At 37.7% G+C, this 12714-nt stretch overlaps 4 protein-coding genes across 4 annotated transcripts; 2 read left to right on the forward strand and 2 right to left on the reverse strand.

The window, feature by feature from the left end:
* Positions 1 to 112: 112 nt before the first annotated feature.
* Positions 113 to 8995, forward strand: l(3)80Fj (lethal (3) 80Fj). Its single transcript, XM_068297946.1, has 4 exons — positions 113 to 151; positions 207 to 309; positions 975 to 1939; positions 2009 to 8995. The coding sequence occupies exons 1-4, from the start codon at positions 137 to 139 to the stop codon at positions 8831 to 8833; spliced, it is 7908 nt and encodes a 2635-aa protein (XP_068154047.1). The 5' UTR covers positions 113 to 136; the 3' UTR covers positions 8834 to 8995.
* LOC137583059 (U3 small nucleolar ribonucleoprotein protein IMP4) lies at positions 8951 to 10326 on the reverse strand. Its single transcript, XM_068297947.1, has 2 exons — positions 10077 to 10326; positions 8951 to 10010 (listed from the first exon to the last, which is right to left on the reverse strand). The coding sequence occupies exons 1-2, from the start codon at positions 10261 to 10263 to the stop codon at positions 9301 to 9303; spliced, it is 897 nt and encodes a 298-aa protein (XP_068154048.1). The 5' UTR covers positions 10264 to 10326; the 3' UTR covers positions 8951 to 9300.
* Positions 10327 to 10599: 273 nt separating this feature from the next.
* Positions 10600 to 11735, reverse strand: LOC137583060 (mitochondrial import inner membrane translocase subunit Tim17-B-like). Its single transcript, XM_068297948.1, is given in 4 exon segments — positions 10600 to 10813; positions 10815 to 10846; positions 10905 to 11082; positions 11511 to 11735. Coding segments are annotated over 4 exon segments (522 nt in total). The 5' UTR covers positions 11655 to 11735; the 3' UTR covers positions 10600 to 10645.
* A 51-nt stretch (positions 11736 to 11786) lies between these two features.
* On the forward strand, positions 11787 to 12484 carry LOC137583062 (MICOS complex subunit Mic10-like). Its single transcript, XM_068297949.1, has 2 exons — positions 11787 to 11967; positions 12290 to 12484. The coding sequence occupies exons 1-2, from the start codon at positions 11883 to 11885 to the stop codon at positions 12424 to 12426; spliced, it is 222 nt and encodes a 73-aa protein (XP_068154050.1). The 5' UTR covers positions 11787 to 11882; the 3' UTR covers positions 12427 to 12484.
* The last annotated feature ends 230 nt before the right edge of the window (positions 12485 to 12714 follow it).

The following is a 12714-nucleotide window of genomic DNA, read 5'->3' on the forward strand; positions in this document are numbered from 1 at the left end:
CGAAGAGTATTATTTCAGAATAAAGTATAACCGGCTGATTATTTCGATTCATTGCAGTTCACATCGATAATCTTATCGATAAAGAAGGCAGGCAGTGTCTGTGTCATCTCGATTTTTAATCACACGTTTTGTGAATATGGCTGATGGACAGGTAAATTTATAAAAATGAATGAAAAACACAAAAAACTAATGAAAATTATTGTTAGTTGGCAAATGCTTTGCGCGATTTACCCAACAGGGTACTAAATGTCCCTGTGGAAGAGCGTTCGACGTTATTTCAAAATGTATGTGCCGTGCTGACAAATCCCGGTAAGTTATAATATGCACCTATAAGAATCGCTGCAAAAAAATGCACGTATGCAAAATTAGATATTTTTTAAATGATAAGTTTAATAAAGTGAAGTGGATTAGAAAATGTAACAGATTCAATGTGTTATCCCATAATCGAAGTAATGAGGGTACATATTTATGTACATATTTAAGATTTATTCCATGCATATGTACATATGCTTTAGCCTTAGTTTTGTATGTATTGTATACATAACTATATTTCTTTGGATATTCAATAATATGTCTGGGAACTTTTTTTCCTTCAATTTTATAAAAATAAATATAATAAAAAAAAATATTTCTCAGAATGCATTGTCCTAAATTTCGAATTATTAATATATCGGTATTTTTAATTATTGATTTTTATATGAATCTTTACCAATCCATAAACCTGAGTGTTTATTAATGAAAGATGTCATATTTCAATACCTATGACAAAAGAACTAAAACTTTAACGTCGGATGTTTGGTTTATTGAAAAGCGACCCATATTTTTGTGTGGAAATATGAGTCTCTTAGACAAAACATTTTGCTTCTTGGTTTATGGTTGTAAACACTTTTAAAGTCAACATTCTAGTTTCACTTTTAAGAAATCATTTGTTTATTATAATTGACTTCTCAACGTTCTCTTTTACTTTCTTTCAGGCATTAATTCTTCAATAGTTCGAGGCATTTGTAAAGTGATCGGAACAACGATTGCTAAATATAAGGATCCTCCATCTCAACTTCTAGTTCGAAAACTAATATCGGAGCTAGTTAAGGTTCATCATGATTTAACCATTGAGCATATGCTAAATGTGTTCAAGACGCTATTGTTCAAAGAGTTTCCATCGACATCGCCGCAGAAATCGTCAAAGCCAGCTTGTGTGGCTTTAGGATGGATAGCTTTAATTATAAAGCAATCAGATGCCGATTCCAACATATTTAAAACCGAAAAGCAGCGTTTTATTGAATATCAGTCGCTGCTTTATCAAATTGCTCTAACGGCTGCAAATCCGCGAATTACGGAAGCTGCTACAAAAATCTTATTCGAGCTATGGGATAATAATTGTGTTTTTGATGATACTCTTGATATCCTGTTTCGCTTGGAGCCCAATTCGAATGTCGCAATTATGCTAATGATGATGATACGATTTGAGAGCAAAAGCACGGAATCAGCTTTATTAAAAACACACAAAAACAAAATTTCAGAAATCTTTGTAAAAAGTATGATTTCATGTAAAAGCAAGCCTCATAAATCATTCATAATATGTTGCGAACCATTTCTGGCCTCTCTAGTGGAGTCTGAATTTGATTCACAAATATATCCTCCTCTGCAGAGGGCGATTTTGCGAAGTCCTGAAAATACGTTAGAAAGCGTTGGTGTAATTGTTGATATAGTAAATGTCGATTGTAGTCGATATGCCAATCAGATTGGAAAGATATTGATTCAAAATCTATATAGCAAAGGAGATGCAGCACGACGCGAGTCACTGGAATCGTTAAAATCTTTGGCAAGGAAATGCTCAGATGTTCTCGTTGTCAAGGAATTATTGCAGCATATATTCTCGGTTTTAAATGGATCTGATGGCAAAATAAATGTGGTCGAGTACAGAATTAACTTAATCCAGGTGATTTTTCCTTTTCATTTGCACTCATGTGCATAATTTGTACATTTACTGATTACTCTCATATTTCAGGGTGCAGGATACTTGAGCTTTAATAACGTTTCTCAGAACAATATGCATAATATATTGGATGAAGCAGTGAATCTATTTTGGAAGGCTCTTGAGGCTGAAACGCAGGAGCGGGTTATCTGCAGTACGTTGGACATGTTTGGTCTATGGACTGAAAAGTTTCGGAGCGAGTTACCCGCTGTTATCATAAATATTTTCAAAACCGGTGTGGAGCAGAAGAATACAAGTCAGGCTATTAGACAGAGTTATCTGGATTGGTTGCTTGCTTCAATTCAAAACACAGTGATTAATAATCCAAGTAATATTGTACCAACCCTCATCACCTTATATAATAGCGCGATGCAAAATGTTTCGCAATTGAGCTATACTTCTGAGGCAGCATGTATCGCTTGCATTTTGTTAATTCTGGAGAAACCGTCCGAGAACAATGGGTCGTTTTGGAGCTCCATATTCGACATGAACAAAGTGTGCTTCTTCAATGAAAAGTTCTTAACCACGGCCACTCCAGAGACATTGTGTCATATTTCATTGCTTGCAAAAATATTCCTTAAACAATATCCAGATAAAATTAAGGGACCAATAGACCAATTGTATCGTGCCATAGTGTATAACATATGCAACAATTCGCCCAAGGTTCGTACATTTACAATAGGTCAAGTAAAAGAAATCACTAAAGGTTCAGGAGCTATAGAATTTGTTAGGACTGCGTTAGCTGAATTTGGTAGGCGTATAAATGTGGCCAAAATTCAATACGAAAGCAGCGATTGTACTGACCAATCTAGCACCCCATCTCAAGCATTTGTTAAAGCTCTGGAAGTTTTAAGCTACTTGGAAAATATCAGCAATGAAGAGTCAATGGAGTTAGCTCTGCAACTTTTAAGTATTTCGCATCATCCAGCAATTGTAACCAATAATCCGCTATTTTGGGAAACCACCATACAACAGCATTTCGGATTAAGTTCTCAAGAATTTATTACAAAGAAAAAGCAAGAAATCATAACAGAATTTATTGAAAACTTTGAAGTGAGCACAACTTATGAAAACATCATATCAACATTGGTTCGAATTAGTCCTGACATTATAGTGCCCATTGTTGTTTCCAAATTCAAAGTCTATCTGCAAGATGCAAAAAATGTATCCGTCACAAACGAGGAATACCTAACATACTTAACACCCGATGGAGAACTTTACGATAAAAGTGTGATACCCCATATCGATGCACAGTATGCCACAGTTGGTGTGAAACGTGAAAACAAGGTGTATAGCTACAAAGAACAGCTGGAGGAAATTCAATTGCGGCGGGAAATTGACGAGAAACGTCAGAAAGAAGGAAAATCGAAAACTATCAAGCTGACCCAGAAGCAAGAGGAGCTAATCAAAAATCAAACTGAAAAGGAACTTCGTATTAAAATTCGTCTTCAACAACTCTTTGAAAAACTAATGTGTAAAATATCTTTGTTTAAGGCATCTTGTGCTGGAAACTGCGAATTTATTGCTTTATACTTTCATACCATATTAGATGACATCCTAAAAGCAACTGAAAGCCCTTTGAGTGCTGAGCCATTGACAAACTTATACTACTTTTTGCATGAGATGAGTCTTAAGGATCAGCAAGATTTATCACGTGACATTGCGATTGCCACCATAAAGCTTCAGAAACCTTCGTTCGATTTGAAAGAAGAATGGATTGCGTTCAATCTAAATGAGAAAATTGAAAGTATTGTTGCAAGTTTAAAGAAATTAACGCTTGTCAATGAAAATTATTTAGACGCACCATCATTCTCGTATACATTTGAGTTTCTAAAGCGTGCAATATTATTCCTCAATATTGATTCGAATGAAGAACTTGTATTAACCATCATACAATTGATTGAAGTGCATGCCCAACACAAGGAGAGCCAACGCAATCATCCCAAGTACTTGCCAAGATTGGGTATGTTTGAAATATTACTCTATCTAATCAAGAAAAACAACAAAGTACAAGTGCAGGCGATTTGCGCAATTCTAGAAGTTGCAAAATCTTCATCTGGCGGCAGTTCAAATGCTAATCCTGATAATCAAATAATCGATTTATTCCTTAAATCCCTGCAGAGTAATATAGACACAGTCAGAGATGTCGCACTGCGGACTCTGCAAATAATGATTGAAGCCATTGTAGATCATTTGAATAGCAATGACGAACTAAAGAAGGAAATTATTGCCAGGCTTTGGATTGCTAAATTTGATGTAACACCCGAAAACGAAGACTTGGCTATCAGCCTATGGGATAGTTCTAATCTTCCATTTCCCGAATTCGATGATATTCTTTGTGATATAACCCACCCGCAATTGTGTATCCAAAAAGCATCAGCAGAGGCTCTAATACCTCTTATACAACGTGACCAAGCATTAATCAAGTACGGAATCAAGAAGCTATTGGAAATATACAATGAAAAACTTACAATGATACCACCAGTCTTGGATCAATTTGATCGTGAAATCGAACCAGCTATGGACGAATGGAAGCCAAGGAGAGGCGTGGCTATTGCCTTTTCACGAATTGCTCAATTTTTATCTGTCGATGATATCAATTTTATTATGCAATTTATGGTGTCGCAAGGGCTCGGTGATCGTGAGGAAATTGTTCACAAGGAAATGCTAGCAGCTGCATTAAAGATTGTCGATATACATGGCAAAGAGACGATTGTTAGCTTGTTACCAGTCTTTGAAGAATTTCTGGATAAAGCACCCAAATCACAAAGTTTTGATAACATACGCCAGGCTGTTGTCATTCTAATGGGTTCGTTGGCGCGACATTTGGAGAAGGATGATAAACGCATTGATCCGATTGTTAAACGTTTGCTAATGGCACTTTCTACGCCCTCCCAGCAAGTACAGGAGGCGGTGTCCAATTGTTTGCCACATCTTATGCCTTCTGTTAAAGATGAAGCACCAGCTATGATTAAGAAACTATTGCATTCGTTGGCGAAATCCGAAAAATATGGAGAAAGACGTGGTGCTGCTTATGGTATAGCCGGTATAGTTAAAGGTCTTGGAATTCTCTCGCTCAAACAATTGGATATCATGTCCAAACTAACCACATACATTCAAGAGAAAAAGAACTACAAATCCCGTGAAGGTGCCCTATTTGCATTTGAGGTATTATGCACAACACTTGGACGCCTATTCGAGCCATATATTGTCCACGTGTTGCCACATCTATTGCAATGCTTTGGTGATCCATCACAATATGTTCGACAAGCTGCTGATGACACAGCAAAAGTGGTAATGGGCAAATTGTCAGCTCATGGTGTAAAGCTTATTCTACCATCGCTATTGGATGCACTGGATGAAGATTCATGGAGGACAAAGACGGCATCTGTTGAACTTCTTGGAGCTATGGCATTTTGTGCACCAAAACAGCTCTCATCTTGCCTGCCGAGCATAGTTCCGAAATTAATTGAAGTACTTGGTGACTCGCACACCAAAGTGCAGGAGGCTGGTGCCGATGCCCTTAAGGTGATCGGATCTGTAATTAAAAATCCAGAAATTCAAGCAATTGTACCAGTTTTGTTGAAGGCTCTAGAGGATCCATCTAACAACACCTCCGCATGCCTACAAAGCTTATTAAAAACCAAATTTGTTCACTTTATTGATGCTCCTTCTCTGGCTCTTATTATGCCAGTCGTTCAGAGGGCATTTATGGATCGATCAACAGAAACAAGGAAGATGGCTGCACAAATTATTGGAAACATGTACTCACTCACCGATCAGAAGGACTTGGCTCCCTATCTGCCAAGTATAATACCAGGACTGAAGTCATCATTGCTGGATCCTGTGCCCGAAGTGAGAGCCGTATCTGCCCGTGCTCTTGGTGCTATGGTTAAGGGAATGGGTGAATCATCATTTGAAGATTTGCTGCCATGGCTAATGCAAACTCTGACATCTGAATCCAGCAGTGTGGATCGAAGCGGAGCTGCCCAAGGTCTATCCGAAGTCGTTGGTGGGCTTGGTGTGGAAAAAATGCACAAGCTTATGCCCGAAATAATTGCCACTGCAGAGCGGGTGGATATTGCTCCACATGTTAAGGATGGTTACATTATGATGTTCATCTACATGCCCGGAGCGTTTCCAAAGGAATTTACACCCTACATTGGACAAATTATTAATCCGATTCTGAAAGCTTTAGCGGATGAAAGTGAGTATGTGCGTGAAACTGCATTAAAAGCAGGTCAGCGGATTGTCAATCTTTATGCTGAAACTGCAGTGGCACTCTTACTGCCTGAGCTTGAGAAGGGACTCTTCGATGACAATTGGCGCATTAGATATAGCTCAGTTCAATTACTTGGCGATTTACTGTATCGCATATCGGGAGTATCTGGAAAAATGACAACGGAAACGGCTAGCGAAGATGACAATTTCGGTACCGAGCAATCCCATACAGCTATTATTCGCTTCTTGGGCGATGAACGTCGTAATAGAGTGTTATCCGGCTTGTACATGGGCCGCAGTGACGTGTCCCTGATGGTACGTCAAGCAGCATTGCATGTGTGGAAAGTTGTGGTTACAAATACACCCCGTACTCTGCGTGAGATTCTTCCGACATTGTTTGGCCTCTTGCTGGGATGCCTGGCAAGCACCAGTTATGATAAAAGGCAAGTTGCAGCTCGTACTCTTGGAGACTTGGTGCGAAAACTTGGCGAGAGAGTTCTACCCGAAATTATACCTATTCTGGAAAGTGGATTAAACTCTGATCATCCCGATCAAAGGCAAGGCGTTTGCATTGGATTGTCAGAAATTATGGCATCGACATCAAAAGAAATGGTTCTATCATTTGTACATAGCTTGGTTCCAACCGTACGCAAAGCTCTGTCTGATCCCCTACCAGAAGTTCGTGAAGCAGCTGCAAAAACATTCGAATCCCTGCATAGTACAGTTGGTTCTCGTGCTCTCGATGATATTCTTCCCTTCATGTTGGAAGGCCTTTCGGATCCAGATCCATTAGTTGCAGAAAACACTTTGGATGGATTGCGTCAAGTGATGTCTATTAAATCAAGAGTTGTGCTTCCCTATCTTGTTCCACAATTAACTGCTCCACCTGTGAATACAAAGGCCTTGTCTATCCTTGTGTCTGTTGCTGGTGATGCGTTAACAAAATATTTGCCCAAAATATTGTCTGCTTTATTGGATGCTCTATCAGAATCGCATGGCACAGCCAATGAGGCTCAGGAACTGGAATATTGTCAAACTGTCATATTATCGGTAACTGATGAGGTTGGCATCAGAACAATCATGGATACTCTTATGGTTTCTGCCAAATCTGATGACTTGTGTACACGAAAGTCTTCTGCCAGTTTATTGTCAGCGTTTTGCATTCATTCACCTGGAGATTATTCACAATACATTCCTCAGATTCTGCGTTGCCTGCTCAGACTTATGGCTGATAATGATAAGGAAATTCTACAAAAGTCATGGGAAGCGCTCAATGCTGTAATCAAGGGATTAAATTCGACTCAACAAATTGCTTATGTAAGCGATGTGCGCCAAGCTGTGAGATTCGCTGCCAGTGATCTAAAGGAGAAGGAGTTGCCAGGATTTTGTTTACCCAAGGGCATTACGCCACTGTTACCGGTTTTCCGGGAAGCCATTCTCAACGGTTTGCCTGAGGAAAAAGAAAATGCCGCCCAAGGTCTTGGCGAAGTTATCTTCCTTACGAGTGCACAATCTCTGCAACCATCGGTCGTACATATCACTGGACCATTGATTCGTATTTTGGGAGATCGATTCAACTCTGGTGTTAAAGCTGCTGTCCTGGAAACATTGGCTATACTGCTTCACAAAGTGGGAGTAATATTGAAGCAATTCTTACCACAACTTCAAACCACTTTCCTTAAAGCACTGCATGACCAAAATCGAAATGTGCGCATGAAGGCTGGCAAAGCTCTGTCAGAATTGGTGGCAATACATTCAAGAGCCGATCCACTGTTCAATGAAATTCACAGTGGCATTAAGAACTCCGATGACTCTGCTGTCCGAGAAACTATGTTGCACGCCCTTCGAAGCATTCTTACCCCGTCTGGCGATAAAATGTCCGAACCCATTAAGAAACAAGTGTTTGCTACTCTGTTGAGTATGATTGGACATTCAGAGGATATAACACGAAATGCTGTTGGTGGATGTTTGGGGGCTATGCTTAAGTATATGCCATCAGCTCAAATTAGCGATTTGTTGAATAATTATGTACTTGCCGACACTTCCGATGATCCATTGGTGAAGCATGGTTACACAATTGTTCTATTTGTTGCCCTAAAAGAGTGTCCGAGTGAAGTGTTGACAACAAAATTACAAGATGGAATCATAGCCAATATTTTAGGTAATGTTTCATCAGACAAAGTGCCGATTGCTTGCAATGCAATTCGAGCTGCCACATATCTTTTGCAGCATGTCCTTTCTAGTAGAGGTGATATTCCAAATAGTATTGTTGTAGCATTATCTAGGGCAATGAATCACACAAGCAACGATGTTAAACAATTGGTTGCAAAGAGTTGCACTCATCTATCAAAAAGTCTAACTGCTGATGAGATTAATTTGGAAGTGATGAAATATTTGGTGCCCATGTTAGTGAACGGTACAAAGGAAAAGAATGGATATGTAAAATCCAACTCAGAATTGGCCCTAATTTCTATCTTAAGGTTAAGAAGTGATGACACTACCTATTCGAAAACAGCTGATATCTTAGAATCTGGAGCCAAAGAGTCATTAAGCGAAGTTGTGACAAAAGTTTTGAAAAAGGTAGCAGCACAGACACCAGTTAAGGAAGAAGAACTCGATGATACGCTGCAAACATAATCATCGTATTTAGCAACATACAACATAAACATATTACACCGGTTTTTGTCAGAAACTGAAAAAGACCATAGTTTTAAAAAACTTAGTAAAAGTTATGTACACCTTTTTTGTAAACAATTGCGCAACATAAATAAAACATTTTTACTATAATCGTATACAAAATTGCAGACAATTTATATAAGCAGACCTTACTTCTGCACTTAATAATTCAGTTGAGTTTATGCATTTGATTAACAGATAAGTATTCTCCTTAGATTAAGCCGCCATTGCTTGAATGGCATTTTTGCAGCAAATGAAGTCCAAAAGGATCTCTTAAGTCAAATTAAAGAATATTTCCAGTGCTGAAGTAAAGAAATCCCTGCAGTAACATTTCATATAAAAAGAGCCAATGCTCTTGTGTACAATACAAGATAGTCCGATATATAAAGAAATCCAACAATTTCAAAAATATACTAGTTCAATTTGTTTTAATCCGTGGATTCCTTATTTGGAATGCCAGAATCGTTAGAGAATATTTTGTTTTTTACAGATGTATTTAAATATGGACGATTCACCCATTCTGTATCGGCTGCCTTAATATTCTCCAACGTTCCCAGTTTAATTTGATATAGTTTTAATTGAAATCTTGGCCCACATTCTTTAAGCTCCAATTCTCTATTTACGTATTTATATTGATGGTGTCGGAATATAATCGAATCATTGTGATTTAAGAAGGTGATTACTCTTTGAGAATTTTCTTTTGGCACCGGAAACAAGTGTTTCAGTATTTGGACAGTTCTTAAGCCAATGGTGCTTTTGAAATTGTTAAATATTAAATGAGGCTTTTGCTCGCTCATTTTACCGATATCGGGAATATCATGTCGCATCACAACATCAGATATATTAAAAAATGCAGTGGGTCCATAGGGAAGATGACAAACTACGAGGCCATCGGGTACACCGCGGTGCTCATGGACGATTATAAAGTCCGTCACATTGTTGGCACGGCAAGCATGCATCAGGGTGCTCAACTTGTATTTTCCTCTGTTCATCTGCTGGGCATTGGGAAAAATCAGGCGAAGTTCTTTCATAAAAATTTTCAACCGCGATGAGGGATCGTGCGATGTAGTTAACATGATTTTTGGGTCTTCACAACCAGCGTAAGTATACTCATCGTTAGCAGCTGCGTTTTCTCCACCTAAGATTAAAAATATATCGGTAATTACCATCAATTTAAGTTATTTATAGTTATGGTTCTAAATACCTTTAATATCATATTTTAGCGAGTTGTACACAGTGAAGCCTTTTTTTATATTTGCAGAACTGACCGGCTTATTAGTTTTTATATTATTTTCAATGCTTTCTTGAAGCTTTTTCTTTGCTTGAACCCGTTCATCTCGGGCTTTAGTATATAAATATTCTCTTCGCTGTCTTGCTTGTTTTCGGAGCATGGTTTAAAATTTTAACAACACGTGCTATGTCAATGTTTACTTTTTTTATGTCGAATATTTTGTTTTTACACTATCGATAACGATAACAGCTCTAAAACGTTGGCATGGGCCAACCGGTTCTTTCGGAACGTCGGAATATCGTTTCATCATTTAAAAATTTTTCCGTCTGTTGTCGGATGACATTAAGTTAATTGTTTGTTAAGTTGTCAAAAAAAAATATTGGCATTCCGAATGTTTAATTTGTACCAGTTCTGCTAGAGGCAGATAATTTCAATTATAATAATTGTGCGCAACAACTTCTATAATTCTCTTTACAAATAAACATGACGTATGGTATTTAGAGTTTCTTAAATTTTATTTAATTTATAACAATTAAAATAGGTTACTGGTACTGTTTTTGGTTTGGTGCCCCCCCAAAGGAAAAATTGTTAACTGGGTCACCTAAAGCAGCTGGATCTTCTGTAGGTGGGCTCGGATTTCGGAATTGATCAGCAGAAATTCGAGTGAATAAAATTCCAACACCTTCGATAAGCGCCAAAAGAACCCCCCCCAATTATTGCACTACCAGCCATTGCAGGAACACCTACAAGGAATACATATTTTAAAAAATTGTGAGATAAATATGAGTTAAATCAGCTTACCATTTCTTGCAGCTAAAATTCCACCAGTAGCAGCTCCGCTTATTATTGAATTCCAAGGATCTTCCTTTTTCCGAAAATGAACGAGGGTGCAGTCAATGGTACTGAACATGCCGCCCCAAACTGCGAAATTCCCAGCGATAACCGGTGAGCGGGTTTTAATTGCAGTTATGCTTCCAAGCTGAAAATATAAATTTATAATTAGTATTTGTATTAAATATGAACTTTAACTTTAACGAATTCTAAGAAACCTTGAACCTAATACAGTTCTACACTTTCAGGTTTTCCTATCAGAGCACGCCTATATCTAAACTCCAATTGGAGTATCCTATTGGACCATAATTATCTAACGTAGTTTTCTTATTTCGTCATTAATGGATTTAAACAAACCAAATAGAACCATACAGACTCACAGCAAGCGGTACATGTACGTGTGTATGTATATGCATTACATCAGTCAGTAAGTTTGAATGAAACACAGCATATTAGTTGTAGGAGGGCCATTCAACTAGTATGTTTGACCGCCATAAACAAAAACTCTAATGGTCCTTGGAATTGATTTAGAATATGGTATGACAGTTATCGTTATATAAATGTTGTTTTACATACCAATCGTCTGTTCATGCCGGATGGAGCATTGCGGAATCCTTTAATTGCCTGAAAAACACCGCCACCTATACAGCCCATGGCAAACGCACCGCCACAATCATCAACAATCCGAAAAGGACACGGTTCTCTCGCATATTCCTCCATTTTACAAGATTTTACAGATAAATGAAGAAATTAATTACCACAAGCACATGCACTCAGTGTGAACAGACTACGAGAACAAAAAAATCCCGATATGAATTCAATGCATCAAGAAAAAACGATTTTATCGTTATCGATTGACAAGCGATAGCACCTCTAATCAGATGATTGGCATTGGTTTCGTCAAAGTTTTTAATTGATATAAAATTTTTAAATAAATCCACAAACAAAATGTCATCTACTGGTGCGTCCTTCTCCGAGGACCAATTCGGCAAGAAGTTGGACCGGTGTATAACAGATACCGTTGTTAAAGGATGTAAGTTTTTGAGCTGCAAATTATGTAATGACAATGACAAGAGGAAGAACCTGCTTATTGGAACAATAATATGCACATTCCTGTCGTGTTCCAGGTTTTAACAAACAATACGAAAATGTCATTGCAAGAAAGCGATTATTCGTTTTTAGCCGTCAGGTTTACATATATTTAAACACATATGTTTGTATGTATATACAAACTACATACACCTAATTTACATACATACATATGTATGTATGTATATGTATACATAGATGTTTAGAGAGTAACCGGCATTTTAATCTTAATACTGTATTAACAAGAACTATTTATTTTGTTTCAGTTGGTGGTCTGATTATCGGTTCTGCTGCCTCTTTATTATTCTTTAAAAGACGAGCGTGGCCAGCATGGATAGGTACTGGATTTGGCATAGGTGTAGCCTATAGGACATGCGAGAAAGACTTAAATTCATTAAAATAAATGTACTCGCCTATGAAAGTTATTAATAAAACGAAATCATTACAGTTTACGGCTTAAATGCAATTGTGAATATTATAAGTAAAGCTAAATTCAATTTGTTCAAGTTGCAGATAATTTGTGAAATGCAAAAGAGTTAATACCATTATAGTGATATGTACCTATGTATTTACGGCAGTTGCTGATTGGATCTTGTATGTAGTCCAGCAGCATAATCTTCCAATTGTGTGGGCCAAATCCTTGTCCGTGTTACCATCTCTATTTCGCGTTCAATTAATCAGAGAATTTAGT

The sequence above is a fragment of the Drosophila tropicalis genome, unplaced genomic scaffold, assembly GCF_018151085.1.
Source record: "Drosophila tropicalis isolate 14030-0801.00 unplaced genomic scaffold, ASM1815108v1 contig_859, whole genome shotgun sequence".
Lineage (NCBI taxonomy): Eukaryota > Metazoa > Arthropoda > Insecta > Diptera > Drosophilidae > Drosophila > Drosophila tropicalis.

Coding starts and splice junctions, on each gene's coding strand:
- LOC137583059 (XM_068297947.1), bottom strand. CDS start 10,263: ATGCTCCGAAAACAAGCAAGACAGCGAAGAGAATATTTATATACTAAA. Junction 10,011..10,076: donor GCTAAAATATGATATTAAAG/GTATTTAGAACC, acceptor TTTTAATCTTAG/GTGGAGAAAACGCAGCTGCT.
- LOC137583062 (XM_068297949.1), top strand. CDS start 11,883: ATGTCATCTACTGGTGCGTCCTTCTCCGAGGACCAATTCGGCAAGAAG. Junction 11,968..12,289: donor AGATACCGTTGTTAAAGGAT/GTAAGTTTTTGA, acceptor ATTTTGTTTCAG/TTGGTGGTCTGATTATCGGT.